Source organism: Diadema setosum, chromosome 9 (assembly GCF_964275005.1).
Source record: "Diadema setosum chromosome 9, eeDiaSeto1, whole genome shotgun sequence".
NCBI classification, from domain to species: Eukaryota; Metazoa; Echinodermata; class Echinoidea; order Diadematoida; family Diadematidae; genus Diadema; species Diadema setosum.
In genome coordinates this window covers 7,184,407-7,203,617 of record NC_092693.1, presented here as the reverse complement: position 1 = coordinate 7,203,617, position 19,211 = coordinate 7,184,407, and the positions used below count along the sequence as shown (strand labels likewise).

The 19,211-nt window shown below is 35.8% G+C and overlaps 1 protein-coding gene across 3 annotated transcripts in view; it reads right to left on the bottom strand.

The window, feature by feature from the left end:
- Positions 1 to 377: 377 nt before the first annotated feature.
- Positions 378 to 19,211, bottom strand: part of LOC140233116 (guanine nucleotide-binding protein G(o) subunit alpha-like) — a 50,443-nt gene continuing 31,609 nt past the window's right edge. For all 3 annotated transcript variants that reach the window (XM_072313231.1, XM_072313232.1, XM_072313233.1), the window contains exons 6-9: positions 9,813 to 9,941; positions 7,471 to 7,600; positions 4,526 to 4,679; positions 378 to 2,560 (exon numbers count right to left, since the gene is read on the bottom strand). In XM_072313231.1, the coding sequence (XP_072169332.1) occupies positions 2,373 to 2,560; positions 4,526 to 4,679; positions 7,471 to 7,600; positions 9,813 to 9,941 (601 nt within the window). In that variant the 3' untranslated portion in view covers positions 378 to 2,372. The remainder of the gene's footprint in view (positions 2,561 to 4,525; positions 4,680 to 7,470; positions 7,601 to 9,812; positions 9,942 to 19,211) is intronic.

Here is a 19,211-nt window from a genome sequence, read left to right as displayed (position 1 = left end):
GAAACGGAACATAGATCTAGGCCAATAGATAGATAGATAGATAGATAGATAGATAGATAGATAGATAGATAGTGGAAAGATAGATAGATAGAAAAATATATAGATAGATAGATAGATAGATAGAAAAATAGATAGATAGAAAGATAGATAAATAAATAGAAAGATAGATAGACAGATAGATAGATAGATAGATAGATAGAAAGAAAGATAGATAGAAAGGTAGATAGAAAGGTAGACAGATAGATAGGTACGTAGATAGGTAGATAAATAAATAGAGATATAGATAGATGGGTAGATAGACAGAGAGATATATAGATAGACAGATAGATAGACAACGAAAGACATGGAGAAGGAGGAGGAGGAGGAAAGCCAGAGAGGGAGGGGGATTAACAGTTTGCTCAGTTGCACTGTGTGTGGCAGGGAAGTGCGTTCGACATGGCCGCTGCCGTCAAGGCGTGGTTTGGGGATCGAGGTAGACGCTGGCTGCTCGTGTCACGAACACTTCTTGCAATAGGTTCTTCTTCTTCTTCTAATCTTTGTGCCATCAATCATTTTATTGATGAACCGACTTGAGCAACAGGAAACATGAAAATTTACTACAGCTTGGCATGACCTTTTTATATTGCGAAGAATTCCTATAAGAATGCCCGCATGTGAGTTGCCATAGGACAAAGATTCGTTTGTGTAAATGCACGTTGCCGAGTGAGTGAGTGCTATTGTGTAGTGATATCGTAATTTTCGTAACGTGGCCAATGTCACGTACATCCACAACAGAGTGATTTCATTTAGAAAAAAAAAAAGTTTAAGAGCAACAAACAACGCTACATATTTTAAAGATACCTAGAAATTGAAAAGTTTTATATCCAGACTGCAAAACACGCGCATTGCTGATTCGACTGATACCGCGCTTTGCTGCCGAGGATGAAATTTTAGATGAGTAAAATATCTTTGATGTAACCTTTTTCGGTCACAGGAATGTGCAGTTCATATAAAATCAACAATACAACAGCAACATTTATGATTGAGTTGATTAAAAAACATATTCACTACGTTGATATTGATATAATACAGGAAGGGTGGATTAAAATGAAAGGAAGAAAACAAGTTATCAATATAAAATTGAAGTCATGACCAACTACAGTTTTTTTTTATAAGAATCATGTGATAAGTGTAGCAGCAACAGAAAAAAAAAATATGAACAAATATGACCTATCGTACATCCATCCCATTGCAATATGCACCATACGAAATAGCTGACTTCATTGGTACACAATGTGTGTATACAATTATAACAACACCAACACTTATAATATGACCCAGCCACTCAACAAATAAATGTGTTTTTTTTTTCTTTAAATCTTTAACCATCAAGTTCTTGGTCCAATACTACGCTACGGTCGAAGTTTAAAGCTGTCTTGTTGCCAGTCATGACGTAAAATGAGGTCAAGTCGAACGAAGTTGGTTTGGAATCTAGCTCTTTACAGCTCTTTCGTGTCGGAACTGGAGTGGTCCTAGAGAATCAACTTAAAGTCCCCTGGTCGATGCGAGAGTTAAGTTCTCTCAAAGTCGGTGTACGTGGCGCCAGATCGTGACGCCAAGGTGAGGTGAGGTGGTACACCAGTACATAACATGTCAATACGTTCAGTGATCTCCATAGAAGGCGTTAAACGTTAAAAGTCGTAGCAAAATATATACACATTTCTGTCCATGAGATCGTACGACATGACGTCATAGTGTGACGCATGGATATGCTTATAGAAACAATGTTACAAAAGGTTGTACGCTATTTACCCATGAAGTCGCAGGCCCAATCACCAAAAACGAGTAGAGCGTCGTTTCATGGAGGCTTGCTAGTATCATGCTTCGTTTTCGCTCGTGAGGCTTTCATCGCGAGATGATACGGAACGCAGAGGTAACACGTGATCAGTATTAGCCAATCAAAGTATGGGACAGGTGAGTAACAGTTCTTTCCTCGCATTTTTTAATACTATCCTTTGTGTCAAGCTGGGGCGACTGACAGTTGCCAACAACGTTGTTTACACGAAGCAAACACTCGTACATTCCATGTATCCAGACACGATCAAATGTATCACATCCATGTCTCCATTTAGATTCCTCGCACCTGATTAAACTGCGTTATGGTGCTGATTTCTCCTTGGAATTATTATGAAAGACGGATGTTTGCACCTGTCTCCGTTATGTGCACCATCTCCAGAAGCAGGAGCGACTGGGTAGAGTGATAGCTGCATTCTCTCCGCTAACCTTTCCATTGGCCGAAGGAAAACAAAACAACAAAAAACATGATAAAGAACACTGGATGAAAGGCTGGCACAACTCACGAGCAAGCCACCACGGATGTCTACCTACTAGTCTCAGTACAAGCCACACCCTCGTAGATTGTTGGCTATTATCGTGTCAGTGACGGCATCAAATACAAATTGGATATTGTTGGTGTCCGTTGCACAGGTCATATGCGTATAGATTTCCTTGTTGGCGCTTTTGTTCAGGGCTTCGAATTGTAACTGGATGTATCCCGCAGCAGGTAGATACTCGTTAGCACCTGTAAGGACATTGCAAAGGGATTAAGAGAGGATGCTTCTAATGACATGTGTGGGAAACTGGAGTAAAGGCCCGTTTACATCCAGGGTTTACATCGAGCACGATACGAGAAACGGGCCGAGTTTTTGATATAGTGCGCCAAAAGGAATCATGGAATTTTGTTACAAAATTAATCTTTTGCTGTTGATTTTGTTGCTCTTGATTTTGACATAATTTATATGAATAACATTTTGGGTGAATTTGTACCGAATTATTACTGATTCTTTTTTAACAGAACCAGACATGGTTCCTTTTGGCGCACCACAGCAAAAACCCAGACCGTTGCCCGTACCTTGCTCGGTGTAAACGCGCCATAAGGGTGGGTAAGGAAAAATAACATGATCGGCAGGGTAGAATATCGTGTCAGTTATTAATTGTAATTTCTGTTAAGAACCATAACAATATCACATATTTTCTTACAGAAATTAATCTTGTTACATTTTGTAAACATTTTGAAAACATACATTTTCGACTATATTGGCACACTTGGGTCAATTCTTATATTCAACAATAACGACACAGATAAACAAACCTTTCTCTTAAAAATGCTTGACTATACATTTCAGTAAAGCTGACGGTAATATTGGAACATTTTTTTTTTTCAGCTACCTGCTGAATGAAAGATAACAACTTACTTGACTGACCTGAGGTTAAGACAACGATGAAGGGGGTTAAAGAAAAACAGTTAGGACATAAAAGTTGATGGAAACCAATCAAAGGTTTTGGCAGGGCTCATGCGAATGGAAAATTCCGGTTTCATTTCCAAAAAGATTAAAGGAGACTTTAGCACTTGAACGTCTATAAATTGGTTATAGAGGGTTTCAGAATTTACAATCATTGCGATGATGAATGGCAATGTCTCAAAATTCACAAAAGTCACAATAAAGGAGAATGATGACATATAATAGCAGCTTCACATAAGAATACCTGATTGGCTGCATGCTCATGAAAGCAGAACGAAAGAAAGCGAGCATGCATTCTACACAGGTTAAGTTGTTGAGCAAGTGGTATGGTAATGAATTACATTGCTATATTACTGGGATATGTGAGCCTCCTATGTCATCATCCTTTTTCATTGTAATTTGTGTCCGTGAGTTATTCCTTTTAAGGGTAAGGGTATTGGTTTATCTGCTCAAGGATCATAATAGATTCCACATATCTATACATGGCACTTTCGATTTTTACAACACAATGTGAAATTAGGAAAATCGTTTGGAATATCCTTTTAGCAAGGGACCCTGTCGTCTAGTGGTCACCCGAGCATCGCAAATTCACCTTCTGCATGCTAACTGAGAAGAACATAAACACATATATTCTCACGAGATAGAACTCGAAACAGACAGCGCCTTTTTGCATTTACAGAAAGTTTTTGGAATAGATCACCCACGAAAGTCAACCTCCTTTAGTGCACAGAACAGAATTCGGTTGTTTACTCTCAGTGCATCACGGTGTTCTATGCATCAGAGTTATGATGCGACAGTATCTATATACACCGTTCATATATTGATATGAATATATATATATATATATATATATATATATATATATATATATATATATGAAGAGTTCATTTGCAAAAGGGGGTAGATCCACTTTTAGTACTTTGGAGAAAAATTGGTTTGTTTGTGAAAATTTGTACACAAGTGTATGAAGAATCTAAATCTAATTCTGCGATAATTTCTATTCAAACAGCTGTCTGGAGTTGAAATTTTCAGTGTAACTAACTCAAATGGAATTCTGTGCAGTGATGCTAATAACTAAATTTTCATCAAAAATGGATCTAGCCCCTTTTGCAAATAAGCTCTTCATATATATATATATAGCCTCGCAGACACACACACACCCAAGTACTAATACGAGATAGAATATATATATATATATATATATATATATATATATATATATATATTCAGCGCTTGTTTCTTACCGGTGTATTCTGGAAAGCAGATGACAAGGGGCGACTTTTGGATCTTCTCCTCGAACAGGTCCTTCTTGTTTAGGAAGAGGATGATGGAGGTATCGGTGAACCACTTGTTGTTGCAGATGGAATCGAACAGCTTCAGGCTTTCTTGCATACGATTCTTCGCGGGAAATGAGGGAGCAAAGTGCAGACGGGAAGATAGTAAATATCAGCATGCACTTTCCTTTTTAACACCCCTATCAGGCAAGTAAGCACACGCTTTCTTTCACTCTCTCTCTCCCACACACACACACACACACACACACACACACACACATACATATATATATATATATATATATATATATATATATATATATATATTGGAATTAAAGTGTGTAATATATGATATTAATGATTTTTTTCTCAGATTATTCAACATATCAATTTTCAGTTGTCTATCTTACATTCGGTTGTTCGAAGTTTATTAAAGAATTCTGATGAATTTCAGGTTTTATTGTCTTCTCTAAATCATGAATTCATTTTTATTGCTGTGTCGGAAATTTGGTTTACTTCCTCAACTTCAATTGAAATATATGGTATCTATGCATATGTTATTCAAGTATGCTGACAAAACTGAACAGGTGGCGGTATCGCCCTGTATGTAGAAGAAAAGATGTTGAATGTGAAATCACTGTAAATTTGTCAACTGCTGGTAATGATTTTGATTTGACTGGTCAATCAAATAAACTGCATGCACACGCCGTTTTAACTCTCAGTAAAAAAGTAACAACTTTTTCAAGTTTTTACTTCTCATAGAATATTTGGTGAAAGGTTGATGTATCTAATACCATATGAAAGGTAATTTAATTGGCTATCAGCCTAGTAGGTCAATAAAAAGGGAAACTTTACGCAAGAGTGAACACATTTACATTCCTCTTCCAAGGCGCAAAAGTAAAAATTGCAACAACAACAAAAAAAGATGAAGGATTTGTCATTCTTGCGTAAGTGCTCTTCCATGTAGCAATAAACAATAAAAAGATTAACACAATAAAAAACGTAAATTAAGTTGTAAGAATAAATTTATAATCTCTATCAATAACAGATCAATAAAAACTGAAAGATAATGGAAGAAAATGAAGAATCTTCTGTCAAATTCAAATTCAAATGAATTAAGAGAAGAAGCAATATAAAAAAATGGTAGGAATTTGAATTAATTTCTCAAATTAGGAAAATTGTAAATAATATTTGGTTCGTGAATTTGTCTCATGAATTCTTAAATTACTAAATTAAACAATGAAATAAAGATATTCTGTTCATTTATTCAATTTTGTGCCCTTACTGTCTACTCATTCGAGATCTGAGTTGACAGAAAATTCTTATTTTCCCTCTTAAGCACGTTTTCCATTTAAATTTGATTTTGTTTTAGATTATAGAGAGATAAAGGGAATGAAAACTTATTTTTGCTATTTCATCTTGTCTCTCATTGTGTTAAACTTGTCTTTTGTTATCATTGTTATCTTGAAGGGCATTTGCAAATGAAAGACAAGATGTCAATTTTTGTAATTTTTACTTTTATGCCTTGGAGGACAAAAATGAATGTGTTCACTAATGCTTAAAGTTTTCCTTTGTGTGACCTATTAGGTTGATAGCCAATGTTATTACGTGTAATATGGTATATCCAATAATACATATGATTGTTAACGTTTTCTAAACCAATGAATAAAGACCCCTAAATATACACCCGTTGTTAGATATGTCTGGCATGTAAGCTGGACACTTGCTGAACAACTTTTATTACTTGTTCTACATGCGTGATCCTTTTCTCCCATGGGTTGACATTAGTCTAGATAGATTTACTGTTGTAAATACACGCGTGCGCATACACACGCTCACGCACCCACCCACCCACCCACACACACACACACACATATATACACATACGGCAAGTTATCCAGTTAAATGTTTGCTTTAAACACAGTCATGTTTCTAGCGAAGACGGAACTACTACAACTGATTAATTTAGGATTACACACTCAACACAATGGAAATCAACACGTTCACGGATTAAAAAAGAAAAGAAAAGAATGTTTTGAACTGTCGTTCATTGCCCCTTTAGCTACATTTCAATACCGACAAGTATACCGGATATTAAGAATTTCCCTAGCCGTCAATTCAATGCATTCACCGCCTGAGGGGTAGCGAAGGGAACAATAGATGCGGCTTATCTGCCGCATACATGATATAAACACATCCATGTACTATACGTAATGTATAAAAAGTGCAAATATACATAAACGTGTGTGTAACTCTGTGTGTGTCTGTGTGTATGTGAGGGTGTGTGTGTGTGTGTGTGTGTTGCAAGTAGACGTGTCTGCTTTAAGAAGTGGTGCAGTTTTATTTCTGACTAACTGCATCTACAGGTCCAATCGGTAAAAAAGAAAAGATATTATAATCATGTCACAGGTCAATAACGAAATACATTACTGTTATACACATTTTGTCTACAAAAAGCCCGATAGACAATACAGAATCAGTTTCAATGCTACATTAGATCCAAGAGAATTTTTCCATGATTCTTTTGAAACAGCAAAAATATATTTCTTTTTACAAACTAGAGGAAACATGACGTCCCATGTTTTCTAAATCATGAAACATGGCGAGGGAAGTTGTGATAATAATCATATGGTCCATGCGTTGCGTCATGGTTAAGGTTTAGTCAAGGCCATGATTTACAATGATACATTCTTTATTGATATTTTGACTTGGCAAAGGACATGTATATCTTTTCCTTTTCTTTCTTTTTTTTTTTTTTTTTTGAGGAGCCATGAGCACCGAAAGATGGACCTGTGCGCTATACCAGCAGCCACTATTATTATAATTATAATCATTATTATTATTATTATTATTATTAGTAGTAGTAGTAGTAGTAGTATTGTTGTTCTTGTTTTTGTTGTTGTTGTTGTTCTTACCGTTACGTCATCCTCCAACAGTCGCTGGTCGTAGCCGCTGAGGGCGACACAGAATATGATTGCAGTGACGTCTTCGAAACAGTGTATCCACTTTTTCCTTTCCGACCTTTGGCCCCCGACGTCAAATAACCTGGAATATGAAAGTTGGTCAGTTTCTGAATGATGGAATAAACTCACTCCAATACAACACACAGATCCGAAAGGCACGACTTCCCCCAGTGCGTACCCTTCCTCTTCATTGCGCAATGTACATGATCACGTGATTTACGAAGTGGGCGGTAGGCGGACTAACAATAAGATTATCGTTAAGATGACTCAGTCTGAATCTATTGCGCATCAGATAATTGAAAAAGAAGTTACATGCATTGAAGACATTTCAAAAGTCAGAACACCTGTAGTCACTATTAGTACGCATAAAGCATTCATGGCATAAAAGCAGTAAAAACACTTCAAAGAATCCATTACCGTCTGAATTTAAAAAAAAAAAGTGTTAGCGTCCTTGAAAAATACACGCCTCAAAAAAAAAAAAAATGTGCTAAATTTGTTGCACTTTTTTGTTGAAACTAGTAATGGCGACGCTATGCCACCACCGGTCTATATTGTATTTTCTCCCAATGAATACAGTGTATAATACATCTTGACAAAAAATTGCGAGACGAAAGTTTTACTTGACTGGCAAGAAATTGAAGTGACATTATACTTATGGGTTTGAAGGCACAACCCCCAAAATGTATTAGTTCAACGTACATTCCTTGAACCTAATTTCATTTGAATTTGACCCTTCACCTTTGACCCCATGGCCAACACAGCTCTCTTCCAAAACTCACTATCAAATATGATATAAACACATATTCTCGTGACGATACTTTGAACCATTTTACAAAATACGGGGAAAATAATGATTTTTAATGCATTTTACTTGACCTTTCACTGCATGGTTCAAATCTTTGCATACCAAGCTCAATCACGTGTATACACTTTAATAGTCACTGCCTACAATGAAAAAAGACGTGTAATTTCATTATTAGATAGTAGCATTTTAGTCTGACCTTCGACCCTCGACTTTCGACCCCATGATCCAAAATTTCAAAGAATCATTGTCAAACAATACATGTATATTAATAAGTTTCATGATGATAACTTGAAACATTTCACGAGAAAGGGACAAAAAAGTGAAATTTCATCATTTTCACTTGACCTTTGACCTTATGGCCCAAAACTTTGTCTAATGAATGTTTATATGGTATAATATATGATGAGGTAATTTTGTGACAATACCTCTAGGCATTGCAGAGGCATGGAAGTAGGGAGGGTACTAAAATTTTAGACTTGACCGTAACCTTTAAACTTTGATACTGACAGCGTGCGCCCACAATGATAGGAACACGTTCGTCCAGTCATACAAGGTTAAATTATGCCAAGATTCATCTGAATACCTCAAACGGTTCTAAGTTGAGTCGCCCACAAAATCGATAAGGACGGACGGACAACTCGAAAACATTACGAATCCAGCAAAACTTTTACGGCGAAAGTATGAAAAATAACGTCTTAAGGTGAGGAGACGTAGTCAAAAGCTGTTGATAGGGTATACGAATTGTACTACTTTGTTACTGCGTTACTTTTATTTTGAAACAAAGTAAAATTGTCCAATTTACGGTGAAGAGAAATAGTCAAAACCTGTTAACAAGAATTGGACTTGCGCTTTAATGTTGAAATTAGGTAGCAATGTCCAAAAGTGGAGATAATTAGTCAAAAGCTGTTAAAAGGGGTTCATCTATATCTGCTTATCAAATGTGACAAACACTTGGGCTTTTATAATAATTTTGGTTACTGACCTCCTCTTATTTTTTTTAATAGCCAATAATTCTCAGGCCATGCACAAAACACATCAATATTGAACAGATTGATGATCTTACAATATAGGTTAAGGCTCCAACCAACTTTTAATACTTTTTGCTGGCTAGCTTTCGTCCCCTCCTGTGGACTTCCTCAGGCCAAGTGGTTACACCGTTTCTCTTGCACTGCCTAATTGTAAAACACACACACACACACACACACACACACACACACACACACAAACTACACGTTGGCAGAAGCCTTAAACTGTTATTTTGTGATCATCCCCCACTGATTAAAGTTTTCTGTATCAGGTTGATGATCTGCTCTTGATGAATTGCAAAGCAATGGCCTCATATCGAACTTTTGTGTCACAAAGCATCTTCTTTTAAGAATAAAGAATTAGAAAATACATGTGTATTTATTTAGAAAATTCAGGTGTATTACATCCCTACTGATGAGTATGTGCTTGTTTTCCCCCAAAATCACTGTATTGTAAAACTTACCTGAAGTGAAGATTTTTGAAAGTGAAATGTGTTTCTACGATTCCTGTAGTCTTTACTCGAGTCCTCAGGATATCCTGTTCATTGGGAAGGTAGTCTGGTGAACCAATTCTATCAAGATTATCTAGAAAACTGGGAGAAACATAAAAATGAAAAGCATTAACTGACAGGCATCATATTCCGGCTTCGGCATCTCGCATGTTTTTTTTTGTGTTTTTTTTTTTCTGAATCATCGGCATAAGATAAATATTAGTGAAGTCATTTTTTATGCACAAAATAGAACCTACAGCCATATCTATATTTCCTCCTATCCTACCATCATGATTCCAAAATGCACCTTGTATGCAAAATACATATGTTTCTCTTTTGTTTTGTTTTGTTTGTTTTAGCGAGGCCCTGTATACTAGCGACATGCCAAAGTTCTATGATTTACAACTTCGTATATTTTTTATGCGATCGTGGCACGCTAGAATGTCGTAAACAGACAACGAAAGAGGAACAGCCACATACAAACGGTTCAATTAGTTCACGTGATATCAAATATCACAACTAAACCATCTGCCGTGTCTGTACGAAAACCATTTCCTTTCACTATGAAAAGAAAACACTACGATAAATTTCCTTTCCCCAGAACCACACAATAACATGGAGGTTAATGCTTATTGTGTCTGGTGTTTGTCGTGAGTGGATGATGGTAAAGAAATGAATTACAAAAATGTTATCTGCAACGAATTTGTAAAATAATTGCGTGTGCCTATCAGAAAAGCTTTGCTTAGAATGTCACCAAGTAGACAGGGGTACACCAGCAACAAATCTGTTCAGTAATGACGGTTTGTCAGTACCCCAAATTCTTTCAAAGAAACATCATTGCTTTCAAAAGTCTCTACTGCATTCAGGAAAAAGTCACAGATCGATCATGAGAGACCTGCATTTAACACTTCAAGAAATACAGCTGCATTTGAATCTCTATGTATGTCCTAAAACCATCCCTACTCTCTTTATGTGTTTATCCCTGTGTGTATGACTGGTGAATAGAGGAGCTACTTGTTTCTGCAACTCGTCAAACGGCCCATGATTTTATTCGACAATTCCATAATTATGCAGGGGAAGCGCAGGAAACAAAACTCCGTCCTAGGTGAATATCTCACAGAAAAATGTGCGTCTGTCCTGTGTCTCATCAATAGAAGCGTGCAAGAAACCCTTTCCGACAAACTATCGCGTGAATTCCTATACTGCAAAGCATCTTAGGATTGACGTCATAAAGAGTGCCGTGACGTCATGTGGAAAGATTATCGCCATTTAGAGCGTTCTTCTCTGTTATGGCGCGATTTCTTCGGCAGGTGACGGCAACGAGAGGGGAAAGTTGATTAAAAAACGAGAAATTCGAGCCATGCGGATGTTAATCTTCTTTGTGCACGGGTGTTAACCTTAGCGCATGGCGCATTTTCTGTATATGACAGCCCATGGTGAATTTACGGCTCTTCGTTAATTCTTTAGATGACAGCATCAGAAAGACTGTTTTACAAATCACTGGACGGTCCTTAAAATTAAAAAAGAGAGAGAAAATATGAAAGGCATACTCTCCCATCAAAATCTGCTTCATCACGCCATAACCTCTCTCCGAATCAAATAGGATATCGCTTTTTTTTTTTTTTTGAGGACTTGCTTGGAATGCATTTGATATTAGAGATTCCAAGCCATTGTGGTCTTAAAATCGTCGGAAAAGGTATCATAGTGACATAACCATTACCATTCAAGCGCATATACGTTGATATGGAATTAGTGTCAAAATTTGTTCTGTTCAATCTTGAAATCAGAATATATCAACTAAAGATTGAACTTGATAAAGTGCTACTTTAAAATGATCAATGAAATATAAAACATGAACAATTCTTTCTGAGCCTTAAATTTCTAGTCTATTTCTCACTAAATTTCTTACAAACTTGTGAGACTCTTCTATATAGAAAACGAAGAGATAAAAAACGGATGAGAGAGGAGACGAATATGATGAAGCAATATTGTATATTAATCTACGACCAAGTGAATTACGGTTCCTTCTACAAGAGTTACTGGTATCTGAATAGATGACATCGTGTATAGACTCAATATTGAATTGCACTTGTTTGTCTAAGTTCCTCTATTTGTATTATGTTATTCTACCAATGTTTTACATGCAATGTACATACTTTGTGAAATCAATTGTGATTCATAATTTTACTGAATGAAATGTAGATTCCATTAAATCAATCAATCATCATCATTATTATTCAGGATAATTTTACACCCATCAGTTTTAATCTATCCATCATATAATAATCTGTGCATGTATATCCACTTTGGTCACTATATAAAGTCAAGAACGGAAGAAAACAGGCCTTTGTACTGATCTTTGACAGAGTCTTAGAATATCTTCAACATTACAAGTTATTCAAAGATAAACATGAATTTAATGAACTCCACTTCTTTATCCTTTTTACACTTGCTGAGGACGTTACAGGTAAAATACGTATACTATTCTGGGTAAGTGTTACGCCATGTTTGTTAAATTATTTGTGCAACTAGGATATCTGAAATTAAGTTATGTATGTATATATATATATATATATATATATATACACATGTATATATATATATATATATATATATGTATATATATATACATATATAAACATGTATATATATACATGTATGTATGTATATATATATATATATATATATATATATATATATGTACATATACATGTACATGTATAAAGACGTAGTTTTCATATTGAACTACGGTTGTGAATCAATACTTTCTTGGACTCCGAGCAGAAACTTATTGCTTATATATATATATACATGCATGTATAGTAATTCCTTTACGTGGTCCTGTTTATCTACTTGCTCAGAATATTTCAGCTAAAATTTGCACTATTCTGGAAAAGCAACCGCACACATACTTTTTTTTGTACTTGTATATGAATGTATGTACGTACGATTGAATGTTGCACTTATTGTATATATATATATATATATATATATATATATATATATACAGTTGAACCTCTCGTATCCGGACAATTCGGGACCGGGGCTCATCCGAATAAGGGATTTGGCCGGATACGGGAGACTCAATGCTTTATACATGTACATATATACATACACATGTACTGATGTAGCCCATGTAGTACCACATGTAGTAATATGTATACTGCAACCTTTTCATTGTTACATTTGGGGATGTTTGGGGATGTTAAAATGTCTGAAGGTAAGCAATTTGGAAGGAAATTTGATGTAATGTATGTTAATCATGTTGGAAGTAATATGTAATTCATGTGTGTTTGTGTAGGAGTTCTCAAGGAGTTGGGAATCCCCCTTTCCTCCCGTAATTATAAAAAAAAAAAAAAAAAAAAAAATCACGGCGAGATTGCGTCCGTATGATAGAGAGATCCGGATAAAGGGAGACCGGATAAGAGAGGTTCAACTGTATACATATATGTCTATACTCATTTATCTATATTTATATACATAATATATAATAAAGATTTATTCATAAAACTTAAATTCTTTTTATACATAACATTAAACATAAAAGCACAATCATGTTAAAATGAATATAAATATCATTAAAAGCCCTGTATACGATACGCAGGTCCCTATAATGACAATGTGTACGCGTTCATGTCAATGACGCAATATAAGGAAAAATAAAACGGGTCTCTTATTTCGTAGTAGTATATATCCCAGCATCAGGTACCTTCCTATACGAACGTTTCTGGCAGAGGAAATAAGCATTTTTCTATCAGAATTTACTAAAGACATCTCTCGTTTTTTAGCCACACAGCTTCAGACAGCTGGTCTGTCGGGTAGAGCCAGGAGTTCATCTCTTGGCGAGGCGAAAAAAACAAAACAAATAAAGAAACATCAGTTCTGTCTCGAGGCGAGGCTACAAAGTGCGACACGACATACATAATGTCTTGTGTTTATATGATGCTCTTGCGTTTGCGACGAACTTACTAGTTTGTTTGGGTTTTTTTACGACATGAAGAGCACTTGACTTCTGTTAACTTCAGCATAGCGCGAAGTAGTGACGTCACAAATAAATGTCTTAACTATATGAGGACATAGCAAATACAGTGATGTTTCTCTCTTTACTTCTGAAATCATAATGTATGGCATTTAAGCTCCCTCTGTTCATCGAAAAAAAAAATTCAGAAAGCTCTAAGACTGCGTCTTTATTTTTTCCCCAAAGAAATGAATGACTTGGTTAATGCTAGTTTAAATTTCATGAGTGTCATGCACAAAAATTTTCAAATTGGATATAGTAGTTCTACTTCGCGTTTACTCTAGTTCGGAGTAATGTACAGCGCTTTGAGCCAATGGGAATGGTGCAAAAGTACTAACTGTAATTATGCATCATGTATACATATGTCATGATACACATAATCACTATCATGTAGGCCTACGTATATTGTGTATGCCCGTGTGTGTCGATATAACTATGTAAACGTAATCCTAGATAATACGCAGGTGTGTGTTTGAGTTTGCATGTGGAGTACAGAGCATTAGCACAGTACAGATGTGTGTCACCAACAAATAATAGGCCTACTCCGTTATGCTTTGCTGAGTTCTGAGTTTATCGATCTATGCAATGCTGCGACAAGAGCTTTGAATTACGATTGATATACTTTGAGGAGTCAACAATCCATTCACATTATTCTCAATTTATGAAATCAATTAGAAGTATGCGTGACATAAAACATTTCTATGCATACCTACATAATATGAATGGATCTATCTACACGTGGACACACACACACACACACACACATATATATATATATATATATATACACTTGGTGATTCTATCCTTCTATGAAGAGTGCTCGATATCCTCAAAGGAAGAGCTTTAGACAGAAGTATTGGAACAAGTTCACTCGGTTGACAGCAGGTTCATCCGTATTTATTGCTACTCGGAGTTTCATGCAACCTCCATGAGGCGCAATCATCAGGCCTGATGATTGCGCCTCATGGAGGTTGCATGAAACTTCGAGTAGCAATAAATACGGATGAACCTGCTGTCAACCAAGTGAACTTGTTCCAATACTTCTGTCTATATATATATATATATATATATATATATATATATATATATATATACATATCATTAGTACATAAATTAGCATATTCAAAGGCATTTGACATGTTTATTCGTATGATACTAATCCCTTTAAAGTGTGTTTATTGTTAGGTAAACATGGGGGAAGAGCAAAACATGGCTGCATTACTATTAAAAAAAAGACTCTCCGTGACTATCGTGAAGGTCAACAAAACACAACACATCACACACAAAGACATATACAGACACACACTCTCACACGTTTGATATCATGTATCAATATGATCATATATATATATATATATATATATATACATATATACATATATATATAAATATATATATATATATATATACATATATACATATATATATATATATATAATATATATATATATATATATATATATATATATATATTATATACATACACTAATCTGTACTGTGCAAATGTTCTGTTTGTACTCCACCTGCAAACATAAACACACACCTGCGTATTTCAACGTTTATAGTTTATTCACACACACACGGGCACACACGGGTACGTGTGATAATGATTATGTGTATCATGACTGTATGTACGCAGTATAATAAATGATCGACAAAAAAAAAACCCCTCACAAACATAACAAAGAGAAACAAGATGACATTTAGATGACTGTGTTCCAGTAGGTGTGCATAATATAATTTGTAATTCATCTATGAAATTATGTATATCTCTCAGATTCCATAATCATAATATCAAGTATGATTTGAGCTCAGTCGTCCTGTTGGTGTGAAAAAAGTAAATAATCAGTATGCAACATAACATGTTCGACAAGCGTGCTCCAATTTGATATTGGCGCATCTTCGTCTTCGCTTGTCTTGCTCAACGCTTCGACACTTAGGCGTGATATGTTGATATTTGTGTGATGCCCTTTCCTGCATGCCTCTAGCACGTACGCTGTGGCGTCGGCCAGCGAGAAATGACAGTGTATGAGTCACTGCGCCGTTCGTTCGTGAGCGCGTTTTCTAGCTTTCGGGTCAGGCTGAGGTTGAATTTCGCGGAGCCGCCGCATTATTTAAGACATTCATATTACGTGATTTCCAGTGCTTCGCTGCCATGCGGAATACATGACCAGCGACACAAAGGCACGCCACGCGGCGTGAATTTCGGGTTTAGGTCCTATTGCATTACCATAGCATTTTTTTTTTCTCTTTCCTCTCTCTCTTTCTGTCTCTCTTTCTCGTATTTATCTTTTTTTTTTTTTTTCAGGCGAACATTTTCACCGAGGTGCGGAAGTGAAGTGCTGATTGTCGGTGAATATTCAATCATTAATTTCAGACCCGTCGACAGCAGGGAGAGAAACCTACAGGTCTATGACACCATGGAAAACATGCTTCAGACGTCAGACAGATGGCAACTAACTGCCCATAAAACTCCATTAGACCCAACTCGGCTTGTCATTATACAACATACTGTGGGAAGCTGTCATGTCTCTCTCCCTCTCTTAGCACCAGACCTATTTTGGTTTGACAAGTTTTAGTGAATTGAATTCATCATTTTATACTACCTTCGTATTTTCCAAAAGCATACAAATTTACATAGAAATATTAGAATAGATATTGATGATACGATACGAAGGGGAAGGACCAAAGATATTAAAATAATGTGTGATTTGACAGACATGCATGGTACATCTTGAACACACACACACACACACACACACACACAAACATCGTTACATGTAAGTGGCAGAATGTTTCATACAAACAATGAAGTATAAGGGCCTACACGTATCTTTTGTGAATCAATTCGTGGTAACTGGTATGCCATTTGATTATCAACAGATATCTGTTATAACTTCACCTCAGGATTACAATCCGTTAATGTTATCAAATATAATATCAATTTGTGCTTTGCTGCATTAATTATCTTTTAAAAGACTTGTACGATTCCAATCGGTGTCTTTTTACAAGGCCGAAGGGGGATCAGAACGAACGATTATTGCAGCTGTACAAAATGCTTAATAAACAATTTTACTGCTAAAAAGGAATCATTGTCTAATACATTACATTTCATTACAATATCTCTCGTTGAAAACCATAAAGCCATCCCAATGGTATCGCTGAAGAAGTTGAAATCAACCATAATGTAACCATATGGGACCTTATATGAATGTACTCCTTTAAAATTTGTGTTTACGTGTGACTCTATTTCTCTACATAATCTGTTCAGTATCAAACAGCATATTAATGTGTGATATGAACCAAATGTAAATATAGATATATACAATGTTCTTCTACATAACAGAAAATGAATAAAACTCATTGAAATCAATTAGGATTTTGGCATGACTCAAGGCGGAATTATGGACCCTTGTGATAAAACAACGCTGCGAAGTTTAGTTTCGGTACATCAATACGTATAGGTTATATCTAATTGGCTGCATTTCTCATATCACCATCTTTTGCTTCTTTATATTTTGTGACATAGATAGCCTCAATGACAGAATGAATACATACATCGATTTCTTTTTCAAGCCTGTTTGTGGGTGTGGCTGTTTGTATTTGGGCCTAATCATAAGAATGGTATAGAAACATTGGAATAATTCTTTATTGCACGTTTGACGTATATTGATCGCACGACATTCATATCTACAGAAGATGACGTTTTGTATACGCTAGGGAGGGTCGGGCAACGCGATTACAATGGTGAGGAAAACATGTCTTGCTGTGTTGTATTCTGTGGCAGTAAATTTCTTTTTCCTTTCAGGAGTAAAATAGTAATCACACTTTAAGAAAGTAATAATAACCAGGAGATTAAGGTGTGGTGTTTGACATATAAACAGCGAGCATAATAAACCGTTTCCTCACCCTGTAAGTGACGTCCATTCAACATGCAAATTCTACGTCAAGGCAACGCCTATATGAAAACAACATATACCGCTCTAAAATCTTCCGCTCGCATTACGTAAACATAAACCCTACACTTTTAGGTATGGGATTTTGAAATCTGTGTGTTTTTGAACCTGAGCAGATTAACTATAATTTTACCTCTATTATTTTGGTTTTTTTTTTTCCTGATATGTTTCGGGTGGGGGGGGGGGGGCAGGGGCTGTGTGTGTTTTGATTTTTGTTTCTAAGTAGACGCTGCATGTCTCTATCTTTTTTTCCGAAAGATGGAATGATTTATCGCGGGATGTACTTACTACATGATCACTGCATGGCTGGCTTGAGTTGTGTTTTCATTGCACGGTGAACATAAATTCCATACATGTTATACAAGTGTCTCTATTCGTGTAGACATACATGGTACATGTATATCAAAAGCCAAGTGTCTATCACTGTCCAGTATCTTACTGCTATGCTGAAATGCATAGCTGCAAATATAGATCCATATGTATTCATCCATCTGTATATGCATGTATATATCTGTATTTTCATTTTTGAAGCGCCATGAGCACTGAAAGGTGGACCTGTGCGCTATACAAGTAGCCACTATTATTATCATTATATGTCGTGTAAAGACTGGATAATACGAATGATGGTCCATTTCTGAAGATTGTCTAGATTGTTTCTAGAAACCTCAGCGGAGCTTCATTATGGGATTTTGTTAGCATCGTTTCACACAAAGGAGGCTGCATTTTGTTTATACATGGGTGATGTACAAAACGAAAAATAATCACTATTTTATTCAGCAAAATACAACTTATATACTATAACACCGTTCAGCAATGGACGATTCACTATTAACATATTAAGTCAACTGTGCATATAAAAAAAAAAACCTTCAAAATGACCGTGTATATTATATAGAATTGCTGTGGTGATCTACTTGTCAATTCAGTCAAAGACAATAATAATGCAAGGGATGTGCTGAATTCATTCATTCATTTCTAAAATTCTTTTGTTTTAAAAAAAAAAGTCATTACAAAAAAGTTATCTACAAGTATAACATCACGTTTTGCGTTACAAGAACACACCATTAAAAAAAAGGTTGGGAAGAGGATGTAGTTATGAAAACAAGACACCGCATCTATACAGTATAACCAATGGTGTCTATAGATCGCGCAAAGTACGAAATAGACGATGTTCGATATCATAATACGGAAGACGTATATAAGTGTATACTTGTCAATACTCTTAATATAGATCAAACGATAATCTAGGGTTTCACCATAATTTTGCAGTTATTTTGTTGTTATTGTTGTTGCTGTTATTTTGTTCTCTCTTTTTTTTGGGGGGGGGGGGTGGGGTCCCTCACTTTCAGGACAGTCTTCTGTTTAACTGTCAGTACATTATTTGCCTACCCAAAGTTG